The 17715-nt window shown below is 38.2% G+C and overlaps 1 protein-coding gene across 1 annotated transcript in view; it reads left to right on the top strand.

Annotated features, from left to right (window-relative positions):
- The first annotated feature begins 4305 nt into the window (after window positions 1-4305).
- Window positions 4306-17715, top strand: part of LOC110450465 (zinc transporter ZIP14-like) — a 21680-nt gene continuing 8270 nt past the window's right edge. The window contains exons 1-4 of the mRNA XM_021498009.1: window positions 4306-4550; window positions 12378-12658; window positions 15650-15821; window positions 16519-16688. Coding sequence (XP_021353684.1) covers window positions 12431-12658; window positions 15650-15821; window positions 16519-16688 — 570 coding nt within the window. The 5' untranslated portion in view covers window positions 4306-4550; window positions 12378-12430. The remainder of the gene's footprint in view (window positions 4551-12377; window positions 12659-15649; window positions 15822-16518; window positions 16689-17715) is intronic.

Raw genomic sequence — 17715 nt, 5'->3', positions numbered from 1 at the left:
CTCTCCTTCTACGTAACAACTCTGTCCATTCATTTGTGTCTGCCCAAGCGACCGTCTTCATATTACCTAAGCGGTTGCGAAAAAACAACAACAACAACAACAACACCAAAGCAAAATAAATTAGAAACATGATCCTATTGTTCACAAATGACCGTTTTGTCTGTTTTAAACCTTTTCTAAACTACTCCAGTTCCTCCTTATATTGATAATGACAAGTACCTCGTATAATCTTACAAGATATAGGGTGTTTTTAAATCAAATTATGACTATTTTAATATGAAGTGTATAAATGATGGAAACATGTGCGGTACTAGTGGGTCGTATAGTGTACCAAGAAAGATAACTTGGTTAACATTCGCTTATCCCGGTTTAAACGGTACAGGCATCCTCGGGTTAAGGGTTATGCTCACTTTCACCGATCTGTGCAGAGAGCGAAAGTGAGCGTAACCCCTGGATATGGACCGAACTATAGGCAGAGCTAAAAATGCACAGTTTCGTTTAACAACTAACAATCAAGAGTAGTATACCCTTTTTTCATGCGTCCACTTAATTATATAACGTATCTCAAAATCCAAATGTGGTTTGACCTTTTTTCATAAAGAAATAAAGCAAACTAGCAATAGTCAGCATTTTAGTTTCGTCACGTGTCGAAGATTTAGAGGTTCAACCGTTTCAACTAAATGAACTGGATACGAGAAAGGGGCCTTGGTAGATGTATTTATCATAGTCACGGTATATCACGATGTATGTCGTACAGGTGTACTAGGGTCCGGATATGAGGCCAAGGTGGCACAGGTAGCCATGTGAGGCGGGAGGGTAACGTGTAACCGCACGTTTACAGGTGCGACACGGATGTCTACGATGGCCGACAGGAGCCTGGCAAAAAGATGTGAATTTTCATATCTTTTTGTACCATGGTACACTTTTACATAGTACACAAAGATATTAAAATTCAAATCTTTGTGTACCATGTAAAAGTGTACCATGGTACACAAAGATATGAAAGCAGAAATAAAATCAACCCGTTGCTTTTGTATCATTCTGTACCAAAATAATGGCCGAAAACAGCCATGGTACAGAAACATGTGAAACCATCAGACGTAAAGGTTACCAAGTATGACAAATTACACCCTGATAAGGCTGTCATCAAATACAATGAAATGTTATCGCACGGAATGTCTGTTATTTTGATTACACCAAATGAGCTACCAAATTATTACTTACTCATTTAAATTTAAATCAACTGTTCAATATCCTTTACCGAATTTTATAAAAGTTTTACGTTAAAAAGGAAGGCATTATGGATTATTTTTCTAATACTTACATTTCGAATGTATCGCTTCAACTTCTCAAATGAAAGAAACTCCAAATCAGTTGAAAAGGCCGACGGGTCCGTATGGGACAAGGGAAAAAAGGGGGAAATCAATTTAATTACTTATTCAGATGTCCTTTTTCCCTTTTGGAGACCCTGCCAAGGCCCCTATACTTACACAATTGCAACTAACTCTGTTTTTCATCAGAAGTGATAAATGAACTTCACGACTTGTTTCGACGTTGTAATTAGGGCTTCACTATTCGGGGTCAGTTCTGGTCATAGTGCCCGATAACAACATTCCGATGCTCTGGTGGTACACTTTTTTCATATCTATTTGTACCGTAGGTGGTACAAAAAGAAATGAAAAAAGTGTAACGCGGTACTAAAAGGAGAGAAGCTTTCATATCTTTTTGAACCGCACAAAAGTGTACCACGGTACAGAAAGATATGAAAAAAGTGTATATCGTGATTTCATGGTACACTTTTTTCATATCTATTTGTACCATAGGTGGTCCAAAAAGAAACGAAAAAAGTGTAACGCGGTACTAAAAGGAGAGAAGCTTTCATATCATTTTGCCGGCTGATATCGGCTGTTGGTACATATACATGTGAAAGTAAAGAGTGTTTTTGTAAAGTTGTTTATAATCGTTATGTACCATGGTACACTTTTACATGGTACACAAAGATTTGAATTTTCATATCTTTGTGTACCATATCAAAGTGTACCGTGGTATAAAAAGATATGAAAGTTCATATCTTTTTGTCAGGCTCTTGTCGGCCATCGTAGATGTCATAGTAATCAAGGTAGTTTGAAGGTTATATAGCCATGTAAAGTAATCCGGGTCTCGACGGTTCAGCTTCTTTTTAATTGAATCATGGAATGATCAAATTTCTCTTTTTCCCTTGAGATACATGTAGGCACGAACTCAAGGAAAGATTCTGCAAAGGGAATTCCTAGCGTCTGCCGGGATTCCGATTCAGGACGGAGAGAAGAGAGAAGGGAAGCAGGAACGGGCACATGCCCTTTGTATTTTCATGTAACATTTCCTTAAATAAAATGGTTGACCGTCGAAGGCCACTCCCATACATAGGAGTTGAGTTTTATATGATAACTGCTTTCATGTTCGGTACAACGGACGTAGTGAATTAGAATCGTTACTGCTGTATAGCTATATATAGACATGAGTTGTACTTGAGTTTACCTATATGACGCTCTGTTCTACGCGATCACATACACCTATAATTAACATGAATTTGCATACTTGTAATCTGCCTCGTTGTTTGTTTGTTTATTCTGGTTTAAGGATCCAAACATCTGCGGTTTTATCTCGTTGAACGTTGAACTGCCGCTATTACACAATGTCCCGACGATCGGGCATGACAAAGGTATGCGAGCAACGTGTCCAACTTGCGTTGACATCTGGCATAACTAAAAAATAATTAATATATGCCGATGACTTCATTCATTTTTGTTTGAAATTCGGTATTTTTTTTATTCAGCTTCAGCTCAAAATGATTAAGCTATTTCTAATTAAGTTAACAAATTGGTGAATTAGTTTTAAAGAAATGTTGTTTTTGATGCAAGAAAATTAGGTTTGGTCGACATTTCGACATCGAAAGCTTTCCTCCCTTCTCCTGCTATATAATCATTGGGGTGTCATTTTTACCGAAAGTCGATCTAAACCCCTAAAAAATGTAAAATTACTCTGAACACCTTAGTTTAAGTCTAAATGCAGCTATTGCATTTCCTTTGTAGGTTGTGGCATACAGTGTAGCCTGTCAAATTCAGGAGAGAATGAAGGATAAAAGAAATACATTTTTTGACAATGAAAAGGTATCAAGCAGAGGCCACATCTGAACTAAAACCAATTACTGTGAAGATCCCTAGATTGACCGTATAAAGGGTCATTATGACTAAAAATCTACCAAAACAAACTTGAATAATAATAATAATAATTCAAGGTTCTTATATACCGCTTGATTACAACCTAGTTCGTAGGTCATGGCATTTCAGTGAGATAACACTATAATAAAGTCGGCATCAGATGCGCGCTATCATAAGGAGGCAAGCACAACAACATACTCTGTCTCCTGCATACACACACGCAAGCACGCATACACTACACACACGGAGGCACGTCCTTAAATGACCCCAGCTGTTAATAGGACGTTAAACAAAATTAAACCAAACCAAGAAGGTCGTCTCTAAAGGGTTCACAAAATATCATCCGTGGTTATAGGGCCTTTGCAACCAGTCAATATCTTTCTCAACTCCCTGGGGAGCATACAGCCGTTGCTGCCATTTCGTCGCTCACATCTAGCATTTAATAATTCTAGCACTGCCCAACCCTCATTCACAGCTGAGTAGACTGGAACAATCGGAGTAAAGTATCTTGCTCAAAGATACAACACTGCCGTGACATGACTCGCAACCCTTCGGACACGAGCCCGGCGTCCTACCACTACCGTGTCCCCTAAACAATCAGCAAGCACTTGTCTTTCATATGATAATCGATTATCATGCAACATAGTCCGAATTATTATGACGTTTTATCGACTTTTTGCATATCGGTCTGTCGTCGATTAACATCGTGTTTCTCTGTTTTAATCTTTTTTTGATGTTTTGGTTGATATTTATTGTAGATAATACATCGTCACAATTGTTAGAAACGAAAGCAGTAAGAAAGAAAAACAATTAAATGTTGAAATGGAACTCAAACAGACGACGCAGATGAACACATCCTTTCCTGTCCCAAGTAAGTCTTCTCTTACGGTCTTTCCCTCCAGTTTTTCGATATGACACCATAGCATGTGTATTTCGTTATCAACATCAGACGATTTAGACCACCATAAGACACCGTCCTTATTGCATTATGGGACGGGAAGCAGTCTAATGCATATAGTGCATATTGCATAGTGCAAAGTGCATTGTGTATTGTGCACATTCACGTGACATCCTTAGTATTACATTGGTACGATTAACTCAAAACACCCTGTTTATACGCGGGTAAAGGCTCTGGTCGGTCAACCGATAGAATTAGTCGTCTATATGTGTGTTTAATGTATGGGCCAGTTATAGTAGTGTGTCCTTTCAACATGCGACCTTGAAACGTGCTGGAGTTCGGGTGTACATAGTGTAAACGATTTATTATAAACCTCTTAACTTTTCATAGTATATTGTCAGAGTGATACCTAGTGTGTACGCGTGTTAACTGCACTGGTTCGACTGCATCAGGTAAGTTAAAAAATATGTTGATACCCGGTCACCAGTTCCATATAGATGTTTAGTGCTAAGGTGTATTTTACCTATTCAGACGGTGACAAACATTCTTCACCGACAAAAGATTGTTAAATACTATACAAATACATTTACAGCCTAGACTCCAGGCACAATAGAATGACTACAGTATCCCAAATAGCTGGGGTATGTTTACGCTCTAGTCAATAATCGCTTGCCTAAGTAGTTAAGTTTGTGTGCGACAGGAGCGAAGTGTTGTACAAGAGTTATGTCTCTTTAATCGGAAATCTCTTTATATTTGGGAAAGGAGGGAATGAACTATAACACAATATAGACTGTCAGTGATTGTAGTTCGAGCTGAAGTATATATACCTCAAACCGCCCCTCTCTTAAATCAAAGTCATCCCTCTCCTTTTGTAGTAAGTCTACCTCATATCGATTCTCCCCTCTATGTACTGTGGCTACCCAATGTCACCTCTCCCCTCTATGTACTGGGGCTACCCAAGGTCACCTCTACCCTTTATGTATTGTACATGTTCTCCCCTTTATATACTGTGACTACCCAAGGTCAACTCTCCCCTTTATATACTGAGGCTACCCAACGTCACCTCTCCCCTTTATGTACTGTGGCTACCCAATGTCACCTCTCCCCTTTATATACTGTGGCTACCCAACGTCACCTCTCCCCTTTATGTACTGTGACTACCCAAGGTCACCTCTCCCTTTTATGTACTGTGACTACCCAAGGTCACATCTCCCCTTTATGTACTGTGACTACCCAAGGTCACCTCTCCCCTTTTTGTACTGTGGCTACCCAAGGTTACCTCTCCCCTTTATATACTGTGGCTACCCAAGGTCACCTCTACCCTTTATGTATTGTACATGTGGCTACCCAAGGTCACCTCTCCCCTTTCTGTACTGTGGCTACCCAATGTCACCTCTACCCTCCATATACTGTGGCTACCCAAGGTTACCTCTCCCCTTTATATACTGTGGCTACCCAACGTCACCTCTCCCCTTTATGTACTGTGGCAACCCAAGGTCACCTCTCCCCTTTATATACTGTGGCTACCCAACATCACCTCTCCCCTTTATGTATTGTGGCTACCCAAGGTCACCTCTTCCTTTTATGTACTGTGACTACCCAAGGTCACCTCTCTCCTTTATGTACTGTGACTACCCAAGGTCACCTCTCCCCTTTATGTACTGTGACTACCCAAGGTCACCTCTCCCTTTTATGTACTGTGGCTACCAAAGGTCACCTCTCCCCTTTATGTACTGTGGCTACCCAAGGTCACCCTCTCCCCTCTATGTACCGTGGCTACCCAAGGTAACCTCTCCCCTGTATGTACTGTGGCTAGGTCACCTCTCCCCCCTTTGTACTGTGGCTACCCAAAGTCACCTCTCCCCTCTATGTAATGTGGCTACCCAAGGGCACCTCTCCCCTCTATGTAATGTGGCTACCCAAGGGCACCTCTCCCCTCTATGTAATGTGGCTACCCAAGGTAACCTCTCCCCTTTATATACTGTGGCTACCCAAGGTCACCTCTCCCCTTTATGTACTGTGACTACCCAATGTCACCTCTCCCCTTTATGTACTGTGGCTACCACAGGTCACCTCTCCCCTTTATGTACTATGGCTACCCAAGGTCACCTCTCCCCTCTATGTACTGTGGCTACCAAAGGTCACCTCTCCCCTTTATGTATTGTACATGTGGCTACCCAAGGTCACCTCTCCCCTTTATGTACTGTGGCTACCCAATGTCACCTCTCCCCTTTATGTACTGTGGCTACCCAAGGTCACCTCTCCCCTCTATGTACTGTGGCTACCCAATGTCACCTCTCCCCTTTATGGACTATGGCTACCCAAGGTCCCCTCTCCCCTCTATGTACTGTGGCTACCCAATGTAACCTCTACCCTCCATATACTGTGACTACCCAAGGTTACCTCTCCCCTTTATGTTCTGTGGCTACCCAAGGTTACCTCTCCCCTTTATGTTCTGTGGCTACCCAAGGTTACCTCTCCCCTTTTTGTACTGTGGCTACCCCAGGTCACCCCTCCCCTTTATGTACTGTTGCTACCCAAGGTCACCTCGCCGCTTTATGTACTGTGACTACCCATTATGTACTGTGGCTACCAAAGGTCACCTCTCCCCTTTATGTACTGTGACTACCCAAGGTCACCACTCCCTTTTATGTACTGTGACTACCCAAGGTCATCTCTCCCCTTTATGTACTGTGACTACCCAAGGTCACCTCTCCCCTTTATGTACTGTGACTACCCAAGGTCACCACTCCCTTTTATGTACTGTGACTACCCAAGGTCATCTCTCCCCTTTATGTACTGTGACTACCCAAGGTCACCTCTCCCCTTCATGTACTGTGGCTATCCAAGGTCACCTCTCCCCTCTATGTACTGTGGCTACCCAAGGTCACCTCTCCTCTTTTTTTATTGTACATGTGGCTACCCAAGGTCACCTCTCCCCTGTATGTACTGTGGCTCCCCAAGGTCACCTCTCCCCTCTATGTACTGTGGCTACCCAAGGTCCCCTCTCCCCTTTATGTACTGTGACTACCCAAGGGCACCTCTCCCCTTTATGTACTGTGACTACCCAAGGGCACCTCTCCCCTTTATGTACTGTGACTACCCAAGGTCACCTCTCCCCTTTATGTGCTGTGACTACCCAAGGTCACCTCTCCCCTTTATGTGCTGTGACTACCCAAGGTCACCTCTCCCCTTTATGTGCTGTGACTACCCAAGGTCACCTCTCCCCTTTATGTGCTGTGACTACCCAAGGTCACCTCTCCCCTTTATGTTCTGTGGCTACCCAAGGTCACCTCTCCCCTCCATGTACTGTGGCTATCCAAGGTGACCTCTCCCCTCTATGTACTGTGGCTACCCAAGGTCCCCTCTCCCCTCCATGTACTGTGGCTATCCAAGGTCACCTCTCCCCTCGATGTACGGTGGCTACCCAAGGTCACCTCTCCCCTGTATGTACTATGGCTACCCAAGGTCACCTCTCCTCTCTATGTACTGTGGCTACCCAAGGTCACCTCTCCCCTTTATGTACTGTGACTACCCAAGGTCACCTCTCTCCTTTATGTATTGTACATGTGGCTTCCCAAGATCACCTCTTTCATTTAAATAATGAACTGTGGCTAGCTCGGGTCACATCTCCCCTCTTAAGCACTTCCGGTCATTTGTTCCCCTTATGTGTTGTGGTAACTTTGATTACCCCCCCCCTCCCCTTCGTACTGAAGAAACCTCAGATCACCTCTATATTTTGTATTGATGCAAATGTTATTTAAAAGGATAAACTTTTTTTTTTTTTTATAGTCAGAGATATTCTGTTTCTGAAGTAGATTAACCCAGTTCTTTAGGCTTAAACGTTAATTGTTTATCAAGATACAGGAAAAAAGAAAACGCGTTTTACTATACAATGTTTAAAGTAACCAATAGGCAGCATTAACAGAAACACACTAATTGGTTACATTCCAACAAATCAGGCGGAATCGACACGTTATTCGCAGAAAGCGAATGAGCAATTGAATGTGATAAGTGGCAAATTAATCGTTCAAAAAGGAAGGCCGGAAATTCAAAATTAAATTTCATATGCAATATTGTTAATTATCTTGAGTACTTCAAGGGGCCTCAGTTTGTTTTACAATCTCATATATCATTTGTTCCAACAAACGTATCATATATCCCTTCGAACAGATGTTTCTTAACAGAGGATAAGGATTAAGATATCTTCCTGCTTTCTCGCCCGCATATCTTTATCACATGTAGTGTAACGTATAGATTTTGGCGTAATCTTAACTTAGCGCTTCTCGAGTTTGACAAGAAGCATTAACTTATGACTGCCCTAGTGCAGTTTCTGTGTATTGTTTTTTGTTGCATATATTGATGGTGCGCCAATTCATCAATCTGTTAATTTGTTAAAATTCGATAGTGCGCTATAATTTGAACGCGCCTTAAAAAATATTAATTTCGTAAGTAATTGTAACACTGATTAAAAGTATATATAATTTTCTTTATTAAATTGATAGAATAAAACACGTTATTAGACTTCCCCTAGTTTATATATGACATTGTTAGAAATGGTGTTTTCAATTCGTTGCTGTAGTTGATATCGTATATTTATTTTTATTAATAAACATAAAAATAAAACAATAACAAAAGAATATCGAAGCGTCAACAAAAACATATTCCCCATCTCAAAATCGATAAAAACAGGGCAACATATAAACCAAGGAAATATTTACGGAGATACCCTTGAAAATGTACAAGGATAATAAGACCAGACGTTTCGGAAGGATAAGCGCCTTCTGCTTCATCGACGACACCCGCCACGTAAATCTATGTAAAATCAAAGTAATGTCACGTCCTCATATCGAGAACAAGGGAAGTGACAGCAAAACCACAAAACACAATACTGAAAATTTTAACAGATTTGTGTTTTTGCGCCTCAAAGACAACTAGAGAGAAGGGACACTAAACTTTTTGACAGATCATAAGCTGAAAGTTTTTCTAATAAAATATTATGTGCAAAAAAACTCTCTCCTATCTTCGAAAATACGTAACAAAGTAGTTTGGCAGCCATGACCTTTGTTAAAAGCGCAAAAATAAGATATAAAGTATTTTCCAAAAAATTCTAGATATTGTTTTTAAACACCAACTATTTGTCCAGAGAATCATTCTTATAAAAGGATGTTAGATAGAAAGTTCTCGCATCCCTTTCTTATGCTAAAGAGTTCTCTCATATATGAATAGGAATGAGAGGAAAGGATATGGACAAAAGTACCTCTGTCCAAAATGGACGAAATGGTCATATCATTAAGTAGGACCTTTGTTCTAAATTCTGCAACAACGTAGTGAAGTTTGAGATTCTCGCTTCTTTATTTCGTATTTCTAGTGTTTATCACACATAAACGCCAACCGTATACTGTACAACTTTTGTATTCTGTGAGATTTATATTCGTGGTATTCGCGTTCATTTCGTACATACAAATCATCCTGGTTACGTCGCGAGGAGCATAGTTATATAGTTATAGTTATTTTCCAGTACAGGAACAATATGTTCCTCTAAACCTGACTCTATCATACATGTAATATGTTCTCATGTTTAAATATTAGAGTTCACTTCCATCTATGGTTGCCTTATAATTATAAAGTATTTCCTGATTTTTCCATATTTTGTCCAGTCTATTCTTGAAAGTGTTTATATTAGGTGCCGATACAACGTCCTCGGGAAGACCGTTCCACATTTTTACAGTTCTAATACCAAAGCTGTTTTTCCTTAGTGTAGTTTTGAATTGCTGCGGGAAGATCATTTATGAATTCCTCCTACTGCTGTGACGCGTTGTTACATCCTTCCAAAGTTTAATAAAATTACAGGATTCCCTGTCGTATATTCCGCTTATTATCTTATATAGTTCAATCATATCCCCTCTAGCCCTTCTGTATGATAGTGTTGGGAGTTCCAGCTTTTGTAGTCTTTCTTGGTATGTTAAGCATTTTGCGAAAATTTTACAATATGTACTCGTAAAATTTAATGATATAGCATATGCTTTTCGAGAGAAATAAATAAATGTTTCAATTAAGTCTTGCATGTTCTGCCTGTAGGTAAAGGTCAAAGAGTTTAGTAATGACATGATCATTCTTGTCATAAAGGTCAAGGTCAAATATGTACAATGACATTAAGGCTAGAGTGATGAAAGATGGCGTATTCTCGAATGTATTCCCATGTAGTTCTGGGGTCCGGCAAGGCGATAATCTTTCCCCGTTTTTATTTTTACTTTTCCTTAAAGATTTTATGAAATCACGTGACTGCAAAGGTCTGTCTAATATAAACGACCAGCTAGAGGAGGAAGTACATGTATATCTGAAGCTTTATGTTATGCTATACGCTGATGACACTATACTACTATCAGACACGGCAGAGGATTTACAAAAGCAATTGGATGTTTTTTTTAATATTCCAACCTATGGTACCTTAAAGTCAATATCAGCAAAACTAAAGTCATGGTATTTGGTAAAAAAAGAATTCCTGTTGGCCTTAATTTTACATACAACGGTACGGTTATAGGAATAGCTAAGGATTTTAAATATCTTGGGGTATATTTTACTAAAACTGGTTTGACACAGTTTAATATAAAACAACTGTATGGTAAAGGTTTTAAAGCAATGTATGGTGCTATTTCCAAATGTAGGGATCATAATTTGTCAATAGATTGTTAACTTGTATATTTGACAAAGCCCATCAAACCTATTCTTTTATATGGATGCGAAGTTTGGGGTTTCTGTAACTAAAAACTTATCGAACGTTTACATCTAAAAACACATACTTAATATAAAAACGTCTTCACCGAACTTTATGATATACGGAGAACTTGGATGTTTCCGCTAGATATTAATGTCAAAGTAAGAATGGTCGGATTTGGGCTAAATTGACAAAAAACAACCAGAATAAATTAAGTAAAACACTGTTAGCAATTTTATCAAATTATGAATCATCATGGCTAAAATATGTGAAAAGTATTTTTGAAGAATGCAGTCTGATACATATATTCAGTAGTCAAGAGTTTCCAAGTATACATTGGCTAAAGAGTACCACATGTTATAAACTCGAAAGGAAAATGTATATCAAGCTGGAGAAATGGATTTTATACCTCTCCGAAAGGAATCAATTATAGAATATATAAATACGAACTTTGTTTAGAAAAGTACTTACTAGAACCTCCGAAACTAGCCAAAGCGCATTGTAAATTCAGAACATGTAATACTAAGTTACCAATTGAAAGTGGTAGGTGGTCCAATATACCGCGTGAACATAGATTATGTAGTTTATGTTATTTAAGAAAAATTGGCGACGAATTTCATTATTTGTTTACATGTACACATCAACCAATACTCAACTGTAGGCGAAAACATATGTCCAGATATTATTATGAAAGACCAAACACATTTAAATATCATGTATTCAATTATGTAACACAACATAAATTGACATCATTGGCTAAATTTATTACCGTTATCAATGACATAATTAATTTACAATACTAATGTCCATCCTGTTCCACCATGTATTATTGTCACCCATTTGTATATATGTATTCTTTACACTGTATTGTTAATGAGAATAAAACAATTGTCATTGTCATTGTCACACTGTAGGTAAATGTCATAGAGATCGGTAGTAGGGTGACCGTTATTGTCATACTGTATGTAAATGTCATAGAGTTTGGTAGTAAGGTGACCGTTATTGTCATACTGTAGGTATATTGTGTTTGGTAGTAAGGTGAACGTCATTGTCATACTGTAGTTAAATGTCACAGAGTTTGGTAGTGAGTGGACCCATAATGTCTAGAAGTTAAGTTTATAGAGATTGGTAATTTCATCAACTGTCAATCTGTAGGTAAATATCAAGTTATAAATCTGACAAATCTCGAAACGCATTGTTACCCTATTGTCTGTTGTTCTTTATGCATTTACAAAGATGATGTAACACTGGTTTTGTTATGTAAACCTGTGATCAGCATGCGATCACCGCGTAACTTCTCTTGTGTACTATTGCTAGTCACTACAGTATTAACGAGGTCATTAACAAATATCCGGAAGAACAGTAAATCAGCTTGATGTGTAGACATTACCTCTTGTTTAAATTTGTAAAGTTTGCGTTAAAGTTCATTCACAAATGTTATCAGCTGATGTGTGCGTGACCTAGTATAAACGTTTACACTTCATAATTCAGATACCGGTATATAACAACGCGCAAAGATACACATAGGGGCTGAGTATCTTACTGTATTTACATATTTCAGACAGAAGCCGAGTGACCTAAGAGGGACATACGACCAGTTGTGTTCGACCAGCGATGATGTACTTACTGACGCTGTTTGCTTGTACAGCCTCTGGAATCACGTGTGCCGGTGCACTACTCAAAAACGACTATGTAGGAGCTCTATTAGACAGATATGGTACCAATGGGATGGTGTCAAAAGAAGGATTTTACGAGCTCAGTACTAAAATAGGACTGGACCCTTCGTATGTCTCCGACGATAGTACGTGTAACATTACTGCCGATACCACGTGTACTCGCAGGGTAAGTGTGGGGCTCTCTTTCCAAGAAGTTACATCAATAGCAAATGACCGTATGTAAATAACGTTTACTTAGACTCATGTACTTTTTAAGCTTTCTGTATATTAATTAATTAATAATACGTTTAGCATAGATATACCTATAGTAAAAAACAAATTGAAATACGTTTATGTATAATAGTTACTTGTTTTACCCAAACCAGTATTTGTGCTTGAGCAAACTAGCCGATTTTAAAAAGTGATAATGGTTTCAGGAATAAGGATTTGATGAGGCCTTTACCAACCTCTCGAAAAAGACTTGCTAGTGGTACTATGTCTTGTCTTGCAGCCTCGGTGATCACTTTCCTTGGTGTTGCCGTTTTTGTAATAAACCTGACTCCATAGGAGTCAGGTAGCCCATGCATGGGTCCCCTATGTCTACGGAGTCAGGAAGCCCATGCATGGGTCCCCTATGTGTACGGAGTCAGGTAGCCCATGCATGGGTCCCCTATGTATAACCCCTTCAATTTGTCTTCTGTTTTAGTATCATTTCTTTGTTTATGTGCCTTCAATGCAAGCTGCCATTAGGATCCTGGCAGATTCTATATTGATTGGTTTGTTACTTCTTGCGAGTTTTGACACACATCACTCTAACGTGCTTGCCTAAAGGTGTAATCGGGGTTCTGATTTGTTTCCATGTGATATATGGGTAAGTCTTGTTGCTGAACATTGTCGGGTACATCGTCACCATGTTTTTTGTTTGTTTTTATTTTGTTTATCGTCCTATTAACAGCTTAAGTCATTTGAGGACGTGCCTCCGTGTATGTGTGCGGAGACAGGGTATGTTGGTGTTCTTGCCTCTTTCTGATGCCGACTTTATAGTGCTATCTCACTAAAGTACGATTCCGAAGGTACCCAGCACAGCATTCTGCCCGGTCACATTATACAATGGGTGAACCAGTTGTTGCCATTACCATTAATGCTGAATGTTAAGCAGGGAATAACAACTACCATTTTTAATGACTTTGGTATGTCCCGGCCTGGGGTCAGAGCCCATTACATACCTCGCCTGGGTGAACGCTCAACATTAAAGCCAAACATTAGGTATTGCCAGGCAAGGCACTAGGATATAAAAAATATTTAGAAGAAGAGAGAGATGTTAAGCTCCCTACTTTTGTAATTGGTGCAGAAATATAGTTTGTCGCTTTAGTGTCCTCAAATAAAGGGCACAAAAGCAAATCCCATATTCTGTAGGGGGTTCCCACATTAGTGGCATCTTACGATAATTGCAGTGGGTAACACCAGGTTAATTCTTTCTTTTTTCGATCCCGGACCTACATGGGTGTGTTACATTGTACAGGTTTCCATAAGTTACTATCGCGGAATCGTGTAAACATGTTGTTGATGTAGACAATGTTAGTTTGATGTCATGGTTCAGGTATTCAATTTCTGCAACTTCCCGTGAATAAATGGGTCGGTCCTCCAGCATCACAACAGGGTGTAAGTGGTTATGAACTTACCAAGGTAACATTTTTCGGTTGTTGACAAAATAAGGATAAACAAAATTCTTCAATTTTCTTTTGTACTAGATAAAAGTGTATGACTTGATTAGGTACGAAGTTGATAATTAGATCATCTATTCATTAGAAGGGATATCTGTTTTTATTCGATGTTTTTGTAATTGTATCAAGTCTGACGTAACATTTGAAGTAATAAGTGTTTTTTTTAAATTATTTATCATCAAGAGAATATTTTTAAGACGCTTCGGGTTACACTAAGACAAAAGAGACAAAATGATGGAATCTGCTAAATTTTTGTGTGTGAAACACAAGCGCCTCCATTCACCCTGGGACCTAACAAGGACCAGTGTTTATTGATAGCATGCACTTTATACTTTTATACTGGAATATTTAACTATTTTTCTGGTTATTATTGATAGTTAATTATAATCTATCATTGACCCTACCGAGGTCGACATTATCTTTTCAGTTCATGAGCATGGCGAGCCCTATTGCTTTCTATGAGTTTAGTAACAGCGAAGCTGACTTTTGTATGATATAATCGTGAGTGACATTGAGTTCCGAGTGTCGGTAAACCCCAACAGCTTGTCGTGGAAGTTATAACACCGATACGTTCTATCTAGACATTTAAGTGATAAGCCTCGTAGTGACGTTATATGCTGTATTATCATCCGATACATTGACATTTAAGACCAATACAAAAAAAAATCTTTTAACTTGACACTCTTCCTTTTTCAGTATCTATTAAGAGCAAAGTTACGTCATTATATTGTTTATATACTATTTCATCTATGTTTTTTTTTTCTCTTTGGAATTTTCTACATTTTCTATCTTGTGTATGACAACAAACATAAACATACGTTTGTCTGTTTTAATATTTATAGATAATTACTTGTTTAATATGTGTGCTTTGAGATTCATGTTTACTATCAGATGTTTTTAACCTTTACTATTGAACAATGTATTGATTGAAGCATTTGTAGCATGCTCCGTTTCTTTTTCCATATATTTCATTGACGCATTTAATGTAAGTACATTCATGTAATCTTGTTAAGACGTCGCAATTTTAGACGTCCGCATTATGTGTACTCCATTTATGACGTCACAAATAAAATCAAGTCCCCTGAAGAGTCCTAAGATTGACGAAAGCGCTAGCCGATTATACTAGTCTTCGTGTTTTGTTTTATATATATTTTTACCATCATGGTCATTTGAAACTATTCATCGCTATCATATACATTGTATATACATCTTCATACCTATTGTGTCTAAATTAATATGATGTTTAAGTTTTTCTTTTGTCTTTTTTGTTATCATTTTATCATCATAATATGATATCATGATAATGTTTTGTTTATAGAATACTTCATCTATGGATTCTTCTACATATTTTATCTTGTCTAAGACAATATTCATTTACATACGTTTGTCTATTTTAATATTTATATATAAGTGCTTTTTTTGTGTGATATAATTACGAATACTCTATTCAACAGTGTTTGGGGTACAAGGATATATTTCAAACGTACTCAGGCACTTCTGGTCTGAACAGCACCACTCTAACCCATTCTTTGTCCGCCATTATCTACTCTGTACAAGATCACCACTGTCACCATGGAAATGAGGAGAAGGAAATGGAGGAGGCAGAGAAGCCAAGCTCGGCTGAAGGTTAGAAATACGATTAATAGTAAACTTATCTGAATTGTCCCTCTATTTTTTCTAATAAGTGATCCTCAAAATCACGCCATAGGACAGTTACTAAAAAGTAACATTTTATATTGTGTATTCTAAAACGTATTATCTGTGTTACTGCGCGTGCGATATTTACCCTTTTAGCCCTGTTGTTAAATTTTCGTAACAGATTTACTTTTTTTTTTAATGAAATAATCAAAATCTATTGGAATCAATCGTCATGCTGTTTTTTTTCAAAGAAAATGAAAATTGGTTTCAAGACAGAATTACAATATACAAGCTGATCAATATATATAAAAAGTTTTGAGTGCCAAACCTATTCAAATGCACGTGCAGTAATGTTTCAATAGTTTACTGTCTTTACCAGTCCAATACGCTCAAATGCATGACGTTATGGTGACGAAAAGCTGGCTTTGGATGTAAATTGTGATGCTTTTGGACATGTGCAATATTTCATTAGATCCCGGGTTGATATCGTGGGTAATATTTATTTAAAAAGCATATTCAAGTACGTGTTTTAAAACATGAATTAATGAGTGTGTATGCTATCAAAAGACTGTTAGCAGCCAAACAACAAATTGTAGGGCCAATGAAACAGCAAAATTGGTCAACTCCACATAAATGTATATCACGTTTTAAACTACGGCAGTTATGTTTTTTTTTCACTTTTCAGCATGGGGGTACGGTATTGCATCTGCATCTGTCATCGTCTTCATTTCCAACATAGGAGTATTTTTCAAGCCGTGTATGAAATCCGTGGGATTCCAGAGGATCATGTACTTCTGTGTGGCCCTGGCCGTTGGAACATTAGGTGCTACAGGACTTCTAGTACTTATTCCAGAGGTAACACAGCTACTATTTAATCTGCATTGAAAATAATGATAAGTACACGAATATAAACGCACTGAATTTAGGATAATTTAGAGTCGAGATATATTTCAATGAAAAAGACTCTATTCTCATCTGATATAATAAGGAAAGTGAAGTATTAGTGATAGTTGCAATTGTATTTCATTAAAATGTTACGCCATATTTGTACAATGCATTATGTCTTCAATTCGGTTTTTTAGAATACGATTTGTGCATGTGCGAACGGTTTCCATACAGATAACCATTCTAAGAAACGCTTGCAGTCCTTTTGAGGTTTTAATAAGCAATACGACGGTTCCTCGTGTTCTACTGAGCAGATTACTATATATCATTGGCAGAGAGTTTTCTTTTAAGATTTACACCCGATTAAGTTGTGATAAGGAGGCTCATGGTACTGTGTCACACCTACCCACCCATTTCTCTTTGACATTATGTTCAATGCTTGCAGTGTTTGCCCATGACAGAAATAGATACTGTTGCTTGGCATTATTTTGCAAAACCTCTCAAATCGTATGAGCTGGCGGTTCATTGTAATATATAAAATCAATCTTTGGCAAATTTTATCGAATATCAATAGCCGAAATAGGTACCGTACCGTAAAGGAAAATGCATAAATTGTTGTTAGTTTTATGAAAATATTTAGCATTTTAACGTATTACTAACGACTTCATGACAGACGAAGGACTTGGTTTTTAATATGATCCGCGACATTAGAATGTTAATGTCGTTTGAGGCCTCATCATCACACAGGGCTTTTCTTGGCATACCATATGGTTATAATGAAAACTTCATTTAAAAAGGGTATACCAGATATACATTTGAAATGTTTTTAACACTGCCATCTGTTCAACAACAACAATACATAAATCATGAATATACATAAGACGTTCAATGATATAAAAGATAATTCGGTATATAATAATCGATGTTATTAGGGCCCCGTATCGGAGATACGGGTGCCCTATAGTAATCACTCTGTCTGTCTGTCTGTCTGTCTGTC

The sequence above is a fragment of the Mizuhopecten yessoensis genome, unplaced genomic scaffold (genome assembly GCF_002113885.1).
Source record: "Mizuhopecten yessoensis strain PY_sf001 unplaced genomic scaffold, ASM211388v2 scaffold5229, whole genome shotgun sequence".
Lineage (NCBI taxonomy): Eukaryota > Metazoa > Mollusca > Bivalvia > Pectinida > Pectinidae > Mizuhopecten > Mizuhopecten yessoensis.
Note: the sequence above shows the minus strand (reverse complement) of the source record. Positions and strands in the feature narration are given on the sequence as shown.